Source organism: Dromiciops gliroides, chromosome 3 (assembly GCF_019393635.1).
Source record: "Dromiciops gliroides isolate mDroGli1 chromosome 3, mDroGli1.pri, whole genome shotgun sequence".
NCBI classification, from domain to species: domain Eukaryota; kingdom Metazoa; phylum Chordata; class Mammalia; order Microbiotheria; family Microbiotheriidae; genus Dromiciops; species Dromiciops gliroides.
Genome location: NC_057863.1, coordinates 307,495,140 through 307,513,555, shown reverse-complemented (window position 1 = coordinate 307,513,555; position 18,416 = coordinate 307,495,140). Strand labels below are relative to the sequence as shown.

Here is an 18,416-nt window from a genome sequence, read left to right as displayed (position 1 = left end):
TAACCTATATCAGATTACTTGCTGTCTTGGGGAGGGAGGAGGAAAGGGAGGGAGGGAGAAAAATTTGAAACTAGAAATCTTATAAAAACAAAGGTTGAAAACTATCTCTATATATAATTGGAAAATAATAAAATACCTTTATTAAAAAAAAAGACTGACCCTTAAAGACGTTGGATAACCAAGGAAACAGTTTTGCTCAGATGATTCAACACATGATAAAAGCAACCATCTACTCCCACCTATACTATGGCCAGCCCTAAAAATAGGTAAACTCCTATCCTACCTGGTCAATAGGTGGCATAATAGATAGAGTGCTAGACCTGATAATCAGGAAGACCTGAGTTCAAATTTCACCTCACATCCTTACTAGCTGTGTGACCCTGGTCAAATCACTTAAAACCTCTAAGTCTCTGTTTTCTCGACCGTAAATGGAGATGGCAATAGCACCAACCTCACAAGGTGGCTTTAAGGATAGTGTTACATAAATATAAGATATCATCATCATCATGCAGAGGCCCCAGGGATGCCATATTCACCTCCTCCTATAATAATGCCTCCAAGGTGGTTACTCATACCTGGAGAAAGCCTAGCCTGTTGACCTAAGCAGTCAGTCATAGCTACCCAGCTACCTAAATCCTGGAAATATTTTAAATTCAGGTGTAATCCCATGGATACTAAGTAAATGCCCTGTTGTCCAATGGGGAAGTCTCATAATGTCCCAGGTCCCAGAGCCTTCCTGGAGAGTCCAAACTAAAGACATTATAGAGGTTTTCTTCCTTTTAGGCCAGTCTTGAGATGGTCCCCTGGGAGTTCAAAAACCAAGCAAACAAATTATAACTAGAAGGTAATTAATGCCAGAGAGAGGAATACCAGTAGCTCAAGGAAATAAGGTACTGTTAGAGGAAAAAAACACCACCTGATAGCCCATTGTGAGGAGGAGGAGGCAGGAGTATTCTTTCAAGGGAAGAAAGTACTGCAAAGTCTGTATATTGCAATAAAATAGTATATCTTAGATTCCCTGGGAGAGAAATCTCACTCACAGTAAATACCTGAGTTTGTATATGTATATCTATATTTTTCTTTCTATAGCTAGCTAGCTAGATATAGATATAAATATACACATACATGCATACATATACACATACATACACACACACAATATTCTTGATAATGTGGGTCACCGAAATATAATTCTATTTTTGAAGGGAGAATGGAGTGGGAGAGGGGAAGGAAATTGAGGTATTTTGCACCTCATTTTTGGGGAAATGTAAAAATTTTCTTGCAATAGTTTCCTTTCTGTCCAGAGAAATTACATTTACTCTTTCGAAATTTTTTTTAATTTTTTTTTTTTAGTGAGGCAATTGAGGTTAAGTGACTTGCCCAGGGTCACACAGCTAGTAAGCATCAAGTGTCTGAGGCCGGATTTGAACTCAGGTACTCCTGACTCCAGGGCCGGTGCTCTATCCACTGTGCCACCTAGCTGCCCCTACTCTTTGGAAATTTATATTAACACTTCACTGTGCTAAAATTGGTTGAAATCACAGAAATATATTACATGAAAGCTGCCCTTCTCAAAATACATATAGTTGTGATGCTTCATTCATTCTCACTTTGATGGGCATTCTGATGGCCAGACTACTGGACCTGGAGTTAGAAAGACCTGGGCTCCCACCTCCCCAATCTGAGTCTAATTAACTCTGTGACCTAGAATGTAAATTATACTGTGAATTGGTCTAATGATGAACCTCCTAGCAAATAGAAATGTCTGTAACTGGAATGGGCTGTCTTAGGAGAGAAGTAACCCCATCCTAGGATGTGTTCAGCAGAAACTAAACGATCACATGTGAGGCATATTGGGAAGTGGACTTGTGCTTTAGTTTTGTATCACTCTTTCAGTGCTGATATTCTATAATTCTTTTAATGGAATTCTATGATTTTTTCGTTTTACTAGGTCATGTTGGCTTACAGAATCTACTTGGACAGAGTCTCATTTGCTGAGTATGGACAATAGGGAAGATAGGTGGATAAAAGGTGGCAGGGAGCTATTCTGTTTACCAGTTGCCCTTACAATTGAAATTCCAGAAGTTTCCAATGCATGACACTGTTCATATCCTGGACAAGCTAACCTCATTCTGAAAGTAAAAATGTTCTACCGCAGTCTTACGAAAAGCCCTATCTACTTTTCTATTCGTTTTTATCATATCAGATTTTTCTGACAGGATTTATTTCAAAACACTTATCCTCCCCTCACCCCAATCCAATGCTCATCTCAAATGTTTTTAGGATGATTAAAGATTTTATTTAATGTACATCCCAAAGATTTAGCAAATACTGGCATTAGGATTAACAGCACATTTCCATGTTCCTTTCTAGCTTTAAAAAATGTTAACTTCACAAAACAAACAAAAAAATAATGATACGGTACATCTGTTTCTCTGAACATTTCCAAAACATTCTGGCAGCACTGTAATAAATGATCCTTCAAGCAAGGCTAGCTCTTCATTTCCTTAGGTATAGGCCATCTGAATTGACTGATGATGACATCTGTAGCATAAGTTCTAATTCTCTAAGGAAAATTTTGCAAAGGCTTTCTCTCATCTTCTCTGTCCTTACTCTAGCCAGTCCCTCCATTCTCCCCAAAAACACTTGAGGACAAGGGTTAGGTTCTTAACCTGTCTTGGGGTTCTTAAGCTTTTTGTGTGATGGAGTCTTTTGGTAATCTGGCAAAGCCTATGGATTCCATCTTAGAATAGTACTTCTAAATGAAGAAAATAAAATAAAAGGATTATAAAGGGAATCAATTATATTGAAATACAGTTGTCAAAGGAGTTTTAAAAATAAACTTTGGGACCCCAGGTTAAGAACTCCTGCTCTGACCATCTCCCTTGGGGCTACTTCCTATTTGGAGACCACAATCATAGATAGCTGGGTTGCTGAGGAGGTTGGTCTACCTATTAATGTAATCTTCCTTTCCAAGGATATCCTCTAGGGCTTTTTGTCATACCCTACTTGTCTTAATTGGTTTTTTGTTGTTGTTATTGTTGACTGAGGATCATACAGCGCTTCAGAGGCATTATTCTGTATGTAAATTTTCACTTTTTAACTACAGAAACTGTAGGAAGTTGGAATAAAAATGTCCTAACATCAGACCATATCCTAGAAGTAGCATTTTAGGATAAATCATATTTTCTTGTTATTTGCCTTTTTTCTGGTTGTTGTTTTTATTTAATGCATGAAGAAATAGAATTCTGGTTAATTGACAGCCCTGTTAGTAGGATTCTATGTAACTGAGGTTTTCCATAATATTATTTAGATTAATGGATCTAAAGTATGAGTTGCTAGGTTCAGATTCCAGATTTAGCACTGACTACTGGCATGAAAAGACATTTTAGTTTACTCATCTATAAAATAAGGGATTTGCAAAGCTATCTATTGCCATATGAAAAAATGCTCTAAATCACTATTGATTAGAGAAATGCAAATTAAACCAACTTTGAGGTACCACCTCACACCTTTCAGATTGGCTAATATGACGAAAAAAGGGAAATAATAAATGTTGGAGAAGCTGTGGAAAAATTGGAACACTAATGCATTGTTGGTGGAGTTGTGAACTGATCCAATCATTCTGGAGAGCAATTTGGAACTATGCCCCAAAGGCTATGGGACTGTGCATACCCTTTGACCCAGTAATACCACTAACTAGGTCTGTATTCCATCATTAAAAAGGAGAAAGGACCCACATGTACAAAAATATTTATAGCAGCTCTCTTTGTGGTGGCAAAGAACTGGAAATTGAGGGGATGTCCATCAACTGGAAAATGGCTGAACAAGTTGTGATATATGTATGTAATGGAATACTATTGTGCTATAAGAAATGATGAGGAGGGAGATTTCAGAAAAACCTGTAAAGACTTAAGTGGACTGATGCTGAGTGAAGTGAGCAGAACCAGGAGAACGCTGTACACAGTAACAGCAACATTGTATGATGATCAACTATGATAGACTTAGCTCTCCTCAGCAATACACTGATCCAAGACAATTCCAAAGGACTCAGGCTGGAAAATGCTTTCCACATGCAGAAAAAAAGAACTGTGGAATCTGAATGCAGATTGAACCATATTGTTTCTGCTTTGGGGGGAGGCGGGGTTGAGGTTTTTCCCTTTTGTTCTGATTCTTCTTTCACAACATGACTATTGCAGAAATGTGTTAATGTGATTATAAATATATAGCCTATATCAGATTGCTTTATGTCTTGGGGAGGGAGGAGGGAAGGGAGAGTGGGAGAAAATTTGGAACTAAAAATCTTATGAAAACAAATGTTGAAAACTATTTTTACATGTAACTGGAAAATAATAAAATACTTTTATGATTTAAAAAAATAAAAAATAAAAATGGATGTTAAAATAAATAAATAAATGGATAGAAAGGGGGTGTGTGTGTGTGTGTGTGTGTGTGTGTGTGTGTGTGTGTGTGTGTGTAAAATGAAGGATTTGGCCTAGGACTGGGATTATTAACCTGGAGTTCATGGACCCCAAAGGGATACATGGATAGATTTCAGGAGAGCCATGAATTTGGATGGGGAAAAATGCATCTTTATTTTAATATAACTGGTTTCCTTTGTAATACTATATATTTTATGAATTTAAAAACATCCTAAAAAGAAGACTATAGGTTTCACTAGATTGCCAAAGGAGTCCATGATAAAACAAAGGTTAAGAATTCCTGGATTGGGGCAGCTAGGTTGCGCAGTGGATAGAGCACCGGCCGTGGAGTCAGGAGGACCTGAGTTCAAATCCGGCCTCAGACACTTAACACTTACTGGCTGTGTGACCCTGGGCAAGTCACTTAACCCCAATTGCCTCACCAAAAAAAAAAAAAAAATTCCTGGATTAGGCCATAAATACTTTGAGATCCATATCCTTATCCCTATCCTAATACTGTCTGGATGATCTGATGACACCTCGCGAGCTTAGCTACATTTGTGAGTGTGGAATCTGCAAAGCCTGTTCCCTTACAGCACAAATATAAACATTTTAATCAAGGAAAAAAGAGACTATCGAGAGATTGAAAATTTCAAGGAAATGAATCCAATAAGAAATATATCATTTTATATCTTACTGAGGGCATAAGCATTTTTACCACCAGATTCTCACAAGAACTATCTTAACAATCTGGATGTTCCCATTTCACAAATGAATAAGATCTCTTAGCAAAGATTACTCACTCAGTTAGTGAAAAGGAAAATGATAGACTGCAAAGTCTGTGGTTTATTGGTTGCATCACCGTCACTTACACCATAACCAACCTAAACTAAAAAATCTGTGTGGTGAAAGAAATTCTATAACTAAAATGATCGCTATGATTGACTTAGCTCTTCTCAGCAATACAATGATCCAAGACAATTCCAAAAGACTCATGATGAAAAATGCTATCCACATCCAGAGAAAGAATTGATGGTATCAATAATAAAATATTTATATGGAAAAAAAGAATTGATGGTGTCTGGATGCAGATCAAAGCATACTATTTTCATTTCATTTTTTTTCATGGTTTTTTCCTCTTGCCCACCTTCTTTCACAATATGACTAATATGGAAATGTTTTATACATGATTGTACATATATAACCTATATCAAATTGTTTGCTGTCTGAGGGAGGGAGGAAAGGAGAGAGGGAGAAAATTAGGAACTCAAAATTTTATTTTAAAAAACAAAATGTTAAAAATTATCTTTACATGTAATTGGAAAAAGTAAAATACCATTTAAAAAGTCAAAAATAAATAAAAATTAAGTAAAGTTCCACTGGGGCCAGAGAAAAATCCTCAAATAGCCAATGAATGAAATCAAGAGGGCTTTATTACTTTCAGAGTATCTATGAATTATCAGCTTCCAGATCATGGGATCATAGATCGAGAGTGAGGATTTTAAACTTTTCAGGGGAGGTCATGGACCCTTTTGGCCATGTTCTGAAGCCTCTGGACCCCTTCTTAGAATGCTTTTAAGTACATAAAATCTATAAGATTTAAAAGAAACCAATTATATTGAAAATAGTTATTAAAAAACAAGGTATCCCAAAAGTCTTTGTCTGATTTTTCAAGTCTCATTAGCTCAAAACTTCATCATCTTATCATATCTGAGGATTTGAAGAGTATGGGATAAAGAGGTGTCCATCAGGAGGTACCCAACAACACTGACAGATGCAGAGATTTTGCCCAAATTTTTGGCACTCGATATCTTATTTTAAGGTTGAGGTGCCAAACAATAAATAGTTGTGTCAGTCAGTTTTACTTTAGTAAGTGTAGTTTTTAAGGTATTGAGCCATAAAATTTCACTAAGACTTTTAGGACACTGTGTTTTTTAAAAATAAACAAATTAATGAACTGTCACAGGGTAAGAACCCTTGATCTAGAGCAGTAGTGTCAAACTAAAAAACAGAGGCTACTAAACCATATGGAAGGATCCCTGTGAGCCTCATATTAACTTAGAAAACCACATATTAACATTATCTAGGCTATACTATGTTTTTATTTATTTTCTCCAATATTTCCCCATTACATTTTAATCTGATTCAGGCTGCATTTAGGAGTATTGTGGGCCATATGTGGCCACGAGCTGCATTTCTGACATTTCTGATCTAGAGGGTCATAGAGCAAAAACTGGGGACCACCTAGCCCAATCCATCACTTTGTATGTTTTTTGGATTTTGGTTTTTTTGGTGAGGCAATTAGGGTTAAGTGACTTGCCCAGGGTCACACACCTAGTAAGTGTTAAGTATCTGAGACCAGATTTGAACTCAGGTCCTCCTGAATCCAGGGCCGGTGTTCTATCCACTGTGCTACCTAGCTGCCTCCCAATCCATCACTTTGTAGGTGAGAAGACCCAAAAAATCCAGGATTTGAGCCCTGGTCCTCTGATTCCAATCTAATACCCTTTTATACTACACCATGAGATAAGTAAGAGAAAAGAAGAAAATAGCAAAAAAAAAAAAAAATTAGAATGGTGCTGTACAAACTGGTCTGACCACAGCAAACATAAATTCCATCCAATCAAAACGTGAGGTGTCATCATTTCTTTTGAAACACACAATTAGAGTTACCTATTTAACTAGATGCCTGTGAACAAGATTGAACAGAACATAGGAAGGAATAAGGTTTTACAAAACAATACCCAAAAAATCCCTAAAAAGGAGACTACAGACAAAGCTTAGGAACCTCTCCCTTGTTTTAATTTAAAGAACAACACATTAACCTACTAAGCCACAAGTGAGGACAGTGAGAGATGTCAGACAGGTAGAAGAAATGGGTCTGATTTTTATAGCCACAAACAAATTCAGAATGTAGAAAGCCGGTAGACATTTTTAAACTCTATTCAAGTATTAGCCAGAATTTACTGAAATTAAGGGTTGAGGTAATCTACTAATTGTGAATAGTTAAAAACCCCTGTCCCAAAATGTCACACAGCTATTAAGTATCTGAGGCCAGATTTGAACTCAGAAAGATGAGTCTTCCTATCTCCAGGTCCAGTGCTCTACCTAGATGATGTATGTGTGTTTATAATACTTTATAAATATATTTAAACTCTATGTACACGTATGTAAACTAAGAATTTGAGGTGACCAAATAAAAACTAGAAATGTTTTTGTTTTATTCAATAGAGGAGCACCTCCTTGTTCACCTTTGACCAGACTGAAAAGAGGCATTAAATAAGGAATTATATGTAAATTTATATAGATAATATATTTATAGATCTACATATTTATATGTTCTTTATTCACATATATTTGAATTTATGTATTTTTTTAATTAATACATCAATACATTAAAATCAGATAGTAATTACACTGTAATCTAGTTCAGACCTTACTCAGGAGTATTGTGGGTTGCATAAAGCCAGCAGGGTGCATGTTTGACATTGTTGTTTTAAGTGCCAAGTGCTAATTATAGGAGACAGTGAACAGAGTTATAGGACACCACCTTAATAATGTGATACAGGAGGTTTATAGACTATAATAGTAATAATAATAACAAACACTTATGTAGCATCTTAAGACTTGCAAAGTGTTTTACTCATTTGAGTTAAAAATTCAATTCTGTGAGACAGGTACTATTATCATTTCCATTTTACAGATGAGGAAATTGAGGCTTACAGAGACTTGTCCAAGGCAACAAAGCTAGAAAGTATATGAGAGAGGATTAGAATTTGGATCTTCCTTACTCTAAGTCTACTGTACCACCAAGCTTGACAGTATGGAAGGACATAACTCTATGGCCATCTATTTACAAAATATTAAAAAATTATTAATAATAGCTAGAATTTACATAGCACCTACTATGTGCCAAGCACTGTGCTAAATACCTTACAATTATTATCTCCTTTCATGTTTATAATAACCCTCCCTTAAAATATTAAGAAATTATATTATTATTCTAGTTGAGGAAACTGAGACAAACCTACATTAAGTGAGGTCACACAGCTCATGTCTAAGGCCAACTGCAACAGTCTTAGTCTAAAGTCTTCCATCTCACTTGAATCAGAGACATAATCAGTTGTTCTTGAATAGAAGGCAATCAATTTCAGGGAAGGATCATAATTTCTTGAAATTAAGAATTTGAGGTGACCAAATGAAGACTAGAAATGTCCCTGTTTAATTCAATAAAGAAGAATATCCTTTGTTCATCTTCGGCCAGATTGAAAAGAGAGAGATGGTTGGTTTCAGGAAGACAGTTTCCCTAAGGGCACAGTCTGCATTAACATATTACTGTTGTTCTGTTTGGTGATTTAAAAAAAAAAACCTAAATTAAAACTATGTACCTTTGTTTCACTTTGCTGTGGAATTCTGGGTTTTTGTTTATTTGTTTGTTTGTTTTAGGATCTTTATAAAATAAGTGGAAATTGCTGTGGAAGAAGAGAATTCCAATTAACAGGGAGAAATGTTTTCACACAGTGGTGAAAACCACTCTGTCATTCTTAGAATTCCTGCCACTTTCAGTTACCCTACTACCCTTTCACTTTTACAGAATGTAAATATGGTAATTATTTGTTCTACTTTCATTGTTTCTCAGTTTTCTCCATGTCCCTCTGACCTCTGCCCACATCACTGTACAAATCAGTTTAGTCAATCCGGGGTTCCCAAATACCTCCAAGACCAGGGAATCATATGACAAAGCACTAAATGAAGAAAGGTGCTTAAGAACACCTCTGATGATAAGATAAATATAAAATAAAATAAATCTTAAAGCAAAGAAATGCAACCAGAATAAGTTATCTCATGACCCTCTCATTCTCCCACACCTATGGGTCACGACACTATATGGGGCTGCATAACTGAATATGGGGGTCACAAAAATTTGGCAGTAAATGTTTGATTTGTATACCTGTTTTATATACCTACATACCCAGGGTAATGTAAAAATGTCTTGGGCAAAAAGGGGTCACAAGTGGAAAAAGTTTAAGAAGCCCTCCTCTAACACACACAATTTATATCCCAAGAATCTTTGGGTATCTGTTTTGTTGAAATGATATAAAACTCACCTCTAACTGATTAACATTGAGGACTAGTAGCACAATGGTCAATGCTGCCAGAAGACAGCAGAAAAACCATGGTTTGCAGAAATTCGTCCACATTGTCTGCTTGTGTCTCCATCAGTCATGGTGGACACAATGCTGCCTTTGTTCCACAGAGGTCAGTGTCATTGTTTCTCAGGATTACAAACAAACTTCACGTTGCTTCTCTCTGTTAGCACATTTAGAATTCCTTGTGTTAATGGGGAACTAGAGTAGATTTAAATAGCACATGTCAGTCACAGAACTCCTAAAGGAGAAATAAGAAAGAAATATCAGTAGCAGAAGATTGAAATTGAGGTAATATATTATCTTTTGGATGCTTCTTGCTTTCCCATCTGTTATCTCACTTTATCCTTATTGCTGTTGTTGTTTGTCCTTCATTCTCAAAGAGGACCATGACATCGGGGTTATGGCACAACTTGCACTGAACTGGAGTTAAGTGAGGGAGGGCTGTGCAAGGTCACCAACCTCACTCTCTCCTCCAGAGCCATCTTGGTCCAGTGGCAAGATATACATCAGCATGACTGGAGATGGCCCCAGATGTTTAAGGCAATTGGGGTTAAGTGACTTGCCCATGGTCACACAGCTAGTGTCTGAGGTCAGATTTTGAACTTAGGACCTCCCAACTTCAGGGCCGCTGCTACATCCACTGTGCCACCTAGCTGCCCCCAATGATCTTTACAACCATGTGAGGAAAGCAGCATAGGTGGATAGGAAGTGGAGGCACCAGTTTTATCTACTCAATAGGCACAGAAATTGAGGTGCAAAGAAGTTATGATTACAAAATAAATAAATCATGGAGGGACATTTCACAGAGAAATATTTCATAGTGCACAAGCAAAATGAAAAATCAAATAAATACCCATGTATTTAAATTATATACAAGCAAACAATTCATTTCATTTCAGAGTGACGAATCATAAAAGCTGAAGTAGGCAGGGGTTAAAAGATAGCTTAGGGGGACAGCTAGGTGGCGCAGTGGATAGAGCACCGGCCCTGGAGTCAGGAGTACCTAAGTTCAAATCTGGCCTCAGATACTTAACACTTACTAGCTGTATGACCCTGGGTAAGTCACTTAACCTCAATTGCCTCACTTTAAAAAAAAAAAAGATAGCTTAGATGTGAATCTATATAGCTCAGGTCTCAACAAATCAGAGGTAGTAGGTAGCCTTAGCAATTTTATGATTATCTGATAGTTTCCCTGCAGACAGCTAGGTGGCAAACTGGATAGAGTGCTGGGCCGAAATACAAAGGTGTGTTCAGACCCTAGCTGTGTGGTTTATGTCTGCCTCAGTTTCCTCAACTGTAAAATGGGGGCAGTAATAGCACTTACCTCACAATACTCTCATAAGGATCAAAGGAGATAATATTTGTAAAGCATTGTGCACAAAGCCAGGTTCATAGTAGGCATTTAATGAATGCTTATTCCCTCCCTTTCCCTCTACAAAACCATTAGAATAATCTACTGAGGGGACCCTTCATTAAAATATAAGAAGGGAAGAGGCAGGCTGAGGAAAAAAAAAATCTCCAATAAATAATACCTTTCCTGGATTTAAAAAAAAAATTCCAATCACATCACTGGCTAAAATTTGATGAGAATATAAATGTCTCTGTGATATTTTTTATCATTGGCTATAAAAAGACCTTGATTAGGTGGAGCAAAATTCAACCTTAAAGCCTCTTCTCCAAAAAATGTGTCTCCCATATGATAATTATATAAGATTTTTTGAAAGACACAATGGGAAAAACTTTATTTGATAGCCTGATTATTACAAACATAATCAATCAATCAATCAATCATTCTAACAAACAGTGAAAGTCACAATAACATCAAAAGATGTAGGAAAAGCCAGGGTCAAAGTTCATCATTCATATACATTAAAAACACAAAGAGGAATAACAGTAACTTGTTCTTATTTCAAAATAACAGACAGTCTTTAAAACCAAAAGCTAGTATTACTAATAATGGAAAAACAAACTTCTTAATAAAACCAGGGGTAAAGCAAAAATACTCTAATAGTGCTGGCTACAGCAATAAGATAAGAAAAAAATGTACTATCAGGTCAAAGGCAAAAAGAAGGCAAAAGTCTTATTATTTCCTGATGAATACTATTTCTATGAGTTTATTATTGCTATTTCCAATGGATTTATAGTTCAAAGAACCAAGTTTAAATCCCACTTGTATACACATGCTTGCCACTATCATGAAGGATGTCCAGCACTAAGTCCAAATGGAAGAGGGACTCCCTGATTGAAGTCCTGACATGAGATCATCTTTGTGGATGATGCTGTCTGCCAAATGCCTCAAACCCTAAGAAATGATACTTTTCTTAATGAAAGCAACAGTCACTCAAAAGAATTTGACCTAACTATTCACATAACCAAGTGAAATGCACAATGACTCCTGTCCAGACTATGCTATATAGATTGATGCTACAAATCTCACCTGGGCCCTCACAGTAGCAAAGCAATCCTTTACAGCTCCCTAATTGATTTAGTATCCCGTTCACCACAATGGCTTTCCCAAACCTTTCTATCCCTTTCTCGACTCCCACAGCTCCCCCTCCTTCTACTCTCTCAGCTAAGAACCTTATTCCATATTTCACTTAAAATAAATAAATAAAAGCCTTTCACTTCCTCTTTTTCCATGGTCCTCATCTCACAGCACTCACATCACATACCTTCACCCACTTTCTTTGCCTCCACATATGTTTTACGTGAAGAGGTGGCCATTCTTCCTTGACAAGGCTGACTGCTCTACCTACAAAAGTGATTTCATTCCATCTACTCTTCTCTGGTAGAATTCCATCATGGCTCTCTCTCATTAATCTCGTTGTCTGTTTCACTACTGCCTACAAACATGTCCATATCTCCCACATTGTCAAAAAATCCTCACTTGATCTGTCCATCCCTGCTAGCTGTTATCCTATATCTCTCTTTTTCATGACTAAACTCCTTATGTGAGATTTCTACAATCAGTGCCTCCACTTCCTATCCAGTCACTCGATTCTTAATTCTCTACAATCTAGCTTCCAACCTCATCATTCAATTGAAACAACTCTCTTCAAACTTACCGATGATCTTAGATGCCAAACACATGGACTCTTCCTTCTTCACCTCCCTGAATGCTCTGACACTGCTGAATCCCCCATTGTCCTGGATAATCTCTTTTCTCCATGTTTTTGTGACAGATTTCTCCTCATTCTCCTCCTGCCTATCTGCCCACTCCTTCTCAGTCTCCTTTGCTGGATTTTCATCCAGGTCATACATACTAACAGTGAGAAAGACAGTCTCTGTCCTCAAGGAACTTACATTCTAATGGAGGAAGAAAACACACAAAAGAGCATTGAAAAAGGAATTAGGGGGTACCTGTTCACAGGCATGATGCTGAATTCCAAAAAGTCAAAAGCACTGCCACCAAGGGTGTGGGAACTGGCTGGCCTGGGCTCCTCTCCAAAATGGAGACCCTGGGAGGAACTCACCAATGGGAGAAGAGGGCCAGCATGACAGAGAGATGCTCAAGGGTGAGAAGGCCTCAGGGGAAGGATGGATATTCCAGGGTAAAGAAGCCCCAGGTTCTGAAGGAAGTTCTGGAGTGAGAAAGCAGCTGAGACATCCTGAAAGCAAAGTCCAGGGAATTTGTTATTATCATCATCATCGACATCAATCATCATCACTAAACATCTTTATTACACTCCCAAATTTTGACAAGGCAGGGGTTTTGAGACAGTCAGTATTAGGCTTTCTCAAGAAGGTCTCCTGCATATAGGTAGTCTGACCACCAATTCCACTCCAAAAATCAACAGGAAGTTCCAAGCATAGCCAAAATACACTAGATATCCAGAAAAAAAAGGGACAACAGAGAACCACACGTGACTCCAGGGGCCACATTCCCAAGGTCCTGCTCTCTGGGAAAATGAGAAATGCTCATATCAGAGGAGGTTCCCCCATCCCTTTCCTAAATCCTGGATCTAGAGTTGTTCTCCCCCAGAACAAAAATCTAAATTGTCATAAAGTTCCATGACAGTAGTTATTCGCTAATTATGATCTCTCCTCCTCAAATTGACACACTCCACTCTGCCCCCAGCTTGCCATGGAGCTGACCCAGTTCACTACTCCCAGTTCACCACTGTGACCAGCCATGGTGCTGATCCCATTACCCTAGGCTGCCACAAATTTTTCAATAATAATCTTATCATCAACGATAACAATTGTTCCTCCTAGCTTCCTGCCATCTGAAAAAATGCAGTGTCCCATCTATCTATTTTCCAAATTAATATAAAATTGTTGAACATGATGGGAACAAGGGCAGATCCCTGGAGCCCCAGCTTGTGTTCTTTCCAGAGGCTGCCTCTTCAGGATGAGTGAACATCAGTAAAGACATATGTGGGGGATCCTCAAACAGTTCCTATCCCTGTAAAATCTGAGGGGAAGAGGCAGCTAGGTGGCACAGTAGATAAAGCACCAGTCCTGGAGTCAGGAGGACCTGAGTTCAAATCCAGCCTCAGACACTTGACACTTACTAGCTGTTTGACCCTGGGCAAGTCACTTAACCCCAATTGCCTCACCCAAAAAAAAAAATTTTTAATCTGAAGGGAGGATAAGGGCCCTAATGATATAGGAGAAGTCCCAGGTCACACTGTGGCCCAGGAAGTACCCTAACCAGATATTCTCATCCACCATTTTGAGTCTTTACAGATGACTCTTAAAGACTTTTATGTAGCTCTTTGGGGACTTCAATTTAGGTACATCCTAAAACCAGAAATCATTGACCTATGGCAGCATTTGTCTTATCTTTTCTCCTCTGCATCTGGTTACTACATTTTGGATTTTACTTGAAAGCAAATTTTGTTAAGATTTTACCTAAATGATAAGAGATTATACTACTGGTGAGTGAAACATACAAAGCTAACCTTGGACAAAACTGTAGGGAGATTATGCTTCTTCCTTTTGGTACCATCCCTCTCAGGTGGCCCCTTAAGATAACAGGATTTCTGCCCCCGCCAAAAAAAAAGATAACAGGATTTCAAACTGGATTCGTTGTTTCATGGAAGAGAGATTAGACAATCTGGTTGGCCCACAGAAGAGAACAATAACAAATAAATAAAAGTTATAGGCAGACAACTTTCAATATAATATAAGGAAGGCATGTAATATAATATAATATAGTATAGTATAGTATAGTATAATATAGTATAGTATAGTATAGTATAGTATAGTATAGTATAGTATAGTATAGTATAGTATAGTATAGTATAGTATAGTATAGTATAATGTAATGTAATGTAATATAATGGCAGCTAGGTGGTGAAGTAGATAGAGTGCCTGGGGCCTGTCAGGAAGACTCATCTTCTTGAGTTCAAATACAGCTTCAGATACTAACTAGCTGTGTGACCCTGGGCAAGTCACTTAACCCTGCTTGCCTCAGTTTCTCCTCTGTAAAATGAGCTGAAGAAGGAAATGACAAACCACTTCATTATATTTACCAAGAAAACTCCAAAATAGGATCATGGAGAATCAGACATGACTCAAAAACAAGTCCTAATAATAGAATAGGCTGACAAATGGATAGTCAGCTCCCTGCCACTTAAGTATTCAAACAGACTGGATGACATATCATTGAAAAGATTTGTGTTTCAGGTGAGGGTTGTACTAAAGCAAGAGCTTAACCTGGCCTCTGTGAACTCTTTTTTTAATATGTAGTTGTATAACTGAATTTCATTATAATTGGTCTCCTCTGAAATTGTATATATTTTATTATATGCATTTAAATCCATTACTCTGAGAAGGGGTCCATAGGTTTTACCAGGCTGCCAGAGGGGTCCATGACACACACAAATAAATAGGAACCCCCAGACCAAAGGATATCAGAGGTGCCTCTAAAAGAACTTACTGCCCACCTAAAAATCTCTTTCTCTCTCTCTCTCTCTCTCTCTCTCTCTCTCTCTCTCTCTCTCTCTCACACACACACACACACACACACACACACACACACACACACACACACACACACGATAATGGGCAGACTGAGGAAATAGACTAATTAAATTAAATAGACAGTACAATTTCATAATGATATATGGGAATAGCACGAAGAGTCTGGGCAGCAACAAGATTTGGGTTCCAGTCCTGCCTCTTTCCAGACAATATGTGTAATCCATTACTCTTTTGGCCTCAGTTTCTTCTTATATATAAGGAGTGTGATGGGGGGAAAGGAGTTGAAGAAATAATCCCTATGGTTCCTTCCAGTTCTGGATCCTATGGCACAGCACTTTTGGAGAGAGGAGGGAGATAGAACAATATAATATGCCTCCCGAATTCTGGAATAAGGTCAATTAAACTTGAGCAGGGTTCTAGGAGTCCTTGGTGGTGGCAGGTCCTGCTAGTGGAGGTGGGGGAATCTGACAAAGGTATGTGAAGGATAGTTCAAATCCATATCTCCTAGGATGGCACAGGTCTCCCCTGCTCAGTTCTTCTTACACATTCTTGCATTCGCTCTTAGACACACTCCCTTTCAAAGACCTCTGTCACCAACAGCAAACCCACCATTAACCTCACCCTGCTTCCTCCAAGGGACAACTCTGCTTTTAGAAAAACAATGTGGGCTAGGGCACGTGTGTTTGCCCTAGAGAAAACAGGCAGAGGGGGTTCCCGTTGCCAAAGATAAAAGGAAGAGAAGGTAATTAGGGGAGACCATCCCGGGGAGGGGGGGGGATGGTTCCGAAGTCCTGGCCTCCCAAACGGTGTCCTAAGGCCTGCCTTCATTCCACAATTCCCTGCTCCCGTCCCCTTCCTCTCCTCCAGGGGAGTAGTAAAGCCGGCACTCTAGCCCCCCCTTTTCTCAAGATCGTACTATAATACCAAAGGAAACCACCCACGCTCCGCCTAGCAGGAGTGTCACCCGAGAGGCGAGGTTCTAACCACCAGCCCTCCTCCGCAGCCTGCCCTGCAGCAACAGCAGCAGAAAGCGGGCCCCGGGGACTACTTGTGCCCCCCCCCCAGCCCTGGGAGACTGGACCCAAAAAGCAAAAAAAAGGGGGGGGGGAGAAAGCTGAGGGGAGTCTCTAAAGGCCGCGATTAGGAAGAGATATGAGGCTGGGAACCGCAGAACGAGCCGGAGAACTCAGGGAGTTTGCATATGGGGGCTGCGAGTGAGGGGAGGTCGTAGAAGGGAGAACGTGGGGTGGAGAGGAGGCCGTTTAAGAAAAGCTCTTCCTCTGCTATCTTGGGGAGCCGCTACTCACCACCTAGAGCAGCCGTTGCAGACGCCGCTGCCTCAGGGGGGTCCCCAGCTCCCATTCCTCCTGCAGCCTCTCACATAACTGCTGGCAAGCTCAGGTGCGGCAAAAACCAACCAGGGTCGCGGGCAGGGTCAACCCAGAGATTCCCCAGCCTCCAACCTCCTTCTACTTCCCGGTATCTCAGCTGCTGTGACCCCAATACGTCTCCCCTCACCAGTCCGCAGTCAAGCATTGGTCGGGTTCGGGAGGGGAGGAGCTCGAGACAATGATTGACAATCGTGGATGAAGCTATGAGTCCTAGTCTGTCGGTCTGAGGCTGGGAGAGCTTTGATGATGATACTGCTCTTTCTTCCAGCCCCGCAACCCACACGACCTTCCCTCCTCCCCTTGAAACTGCCTTTACCAACAACTCCCGACCTCTAACCTCCTGCTGCTGCTGCAGCGTTGCCTTGCCTCTTGAGGGTAGCCGCTCTCTGTGTTCCCTTCTCTGGACTCCGGGTGTGTCCATCATCTCATTCTCACCCTCGGGACGTTTCAGGGTGGACAATTGGGTTGTGCTTGACAGGCGGGGAGGATCGTTATTTATACCCGAAAGAAACGCATCTCCTGGTTGCATTCGTCTCCATAAGAACGAGCAGCTTATTTGCTTATTGCAGATTTAACCCCCATCCTACTACCTCCCCAAACAAACACGAGTGAGTGGTCAAGTCATACCTTAGAGCTCAGAGAGCATCTTTTATATCACCGTTTTATAGATGAGGAAACAGCATCTTTTTTTTTGTGAGGCAATTGAGGAAACAGCATCTTTTTTTTTTTTTTTTTTTGGTGAGGCAATTGGGGTTAAGTGACTTGCCCAGGGTCACACAGCTAGTGAGTGTTGAGTGTCTGAGGCCGGAATTGAACTCAGGTCCTCCTGACTCCAGGGCCGGTGCTCTATCCACTGCGCCACCTAGCTGCCCCTACAGCATCTTCTTTTGATCTGAAGTCAGTGCTTTTCAACATGTCTTCTTTTTTCTGTACTTTGTTGCTTACTCTTGCTATACTTTGGTCAGGAATTGTACCTAGATGACTTGACAAAATGGATCTAAATCCCTTTTTTAATCCTCAAGCAATCACAAATTCTAGGTAAATACCAATAAACACTAACAAGTATTTATTACTAGTATAAGTAGCACTACAAAATTAAAACATTTTGTCTTTATAATGTAATTTAAATTTTAACAAAATCTAACATTGAGAAATCTCTCTTGGACTCAGGATCCTGGAAAATGCACCTACTTCCTTTCTCTAAAGGGCCTCTCTACTGTGGTTCCAGGGACTTTGTCTTGACCTGGTTCAGTCTGGGGAAAATTTCCTCTCTATTGAGAAGAGTGCTAGGTTCTCTTTTCTCATACTCTTTCATTGGTGCCCTGGGGATAAATTATTTAAAGTTTAGGTTTTGGCTCATATATACAAGATTTCCCCTAATGGGAGCATAGAAAGGTACTCAGTCTACAATGTGAATCTGGTATGGGATAAATATTTTACTCCTATACACAAAAGAAATACTAATCACAACAGACAAAGCATGCATTAACAAAATGACTTAAAGAAAGGTTTAACAACTTGACTAC

The 18,416-nt window shown here is 39.2% G+C and overlaps 1 protein-coding gene across 8 annotated transcripts in view; it reads right to left on the bottom strand.

Moving 5' to 3' along the window:
* NXPE3 (neurexophilin and PC-esterase domain family member 3) overlaps positions 1 to 17,341 on the bottom strand; it is a 35,780-nt gene extending 18,439 nt beyond the window's left edge. The window contains exons 1-4 of one of the 8 annotated variants that reach the window (XM_043998890.1): positions 16,807 to 17,196; positions 14,476 to 14,556; positions 12,932 to 13,179; positions 9,530 to 9,809 (exon numbers count right to left, since the gene is read on the bottom strand). In XM_043998890.1, coding sequence (XP_043854825.1) covers positions 9,530 to 9,622 — 93 coding nt within the window. In that variant the 5' untranslated portion in view covers positions 9,623 to 9,809; positions 12,932 to 13,179; positions 14,476 to 14,556; positions 16,807 to 17,196. Of the gene's footprint in view, positions 1 to 9,529; positions 9,810 to 12,636; positions 12,657 to 12,874; positions 12,878 to 12,931; positions 13,180 to 14,475; positions 14,557 to 16,806; positions 17,197 to 17,227 lie in introns of those variants that run through there. The other 7 variants (XM_043998893.1, XM_043998892.1, XM_043998888.1 and 4 more) reach the window with 7 other exon arrangements.
* Positions 17,342 to 18,416: the final 1,075 nt, after the last annotated feature.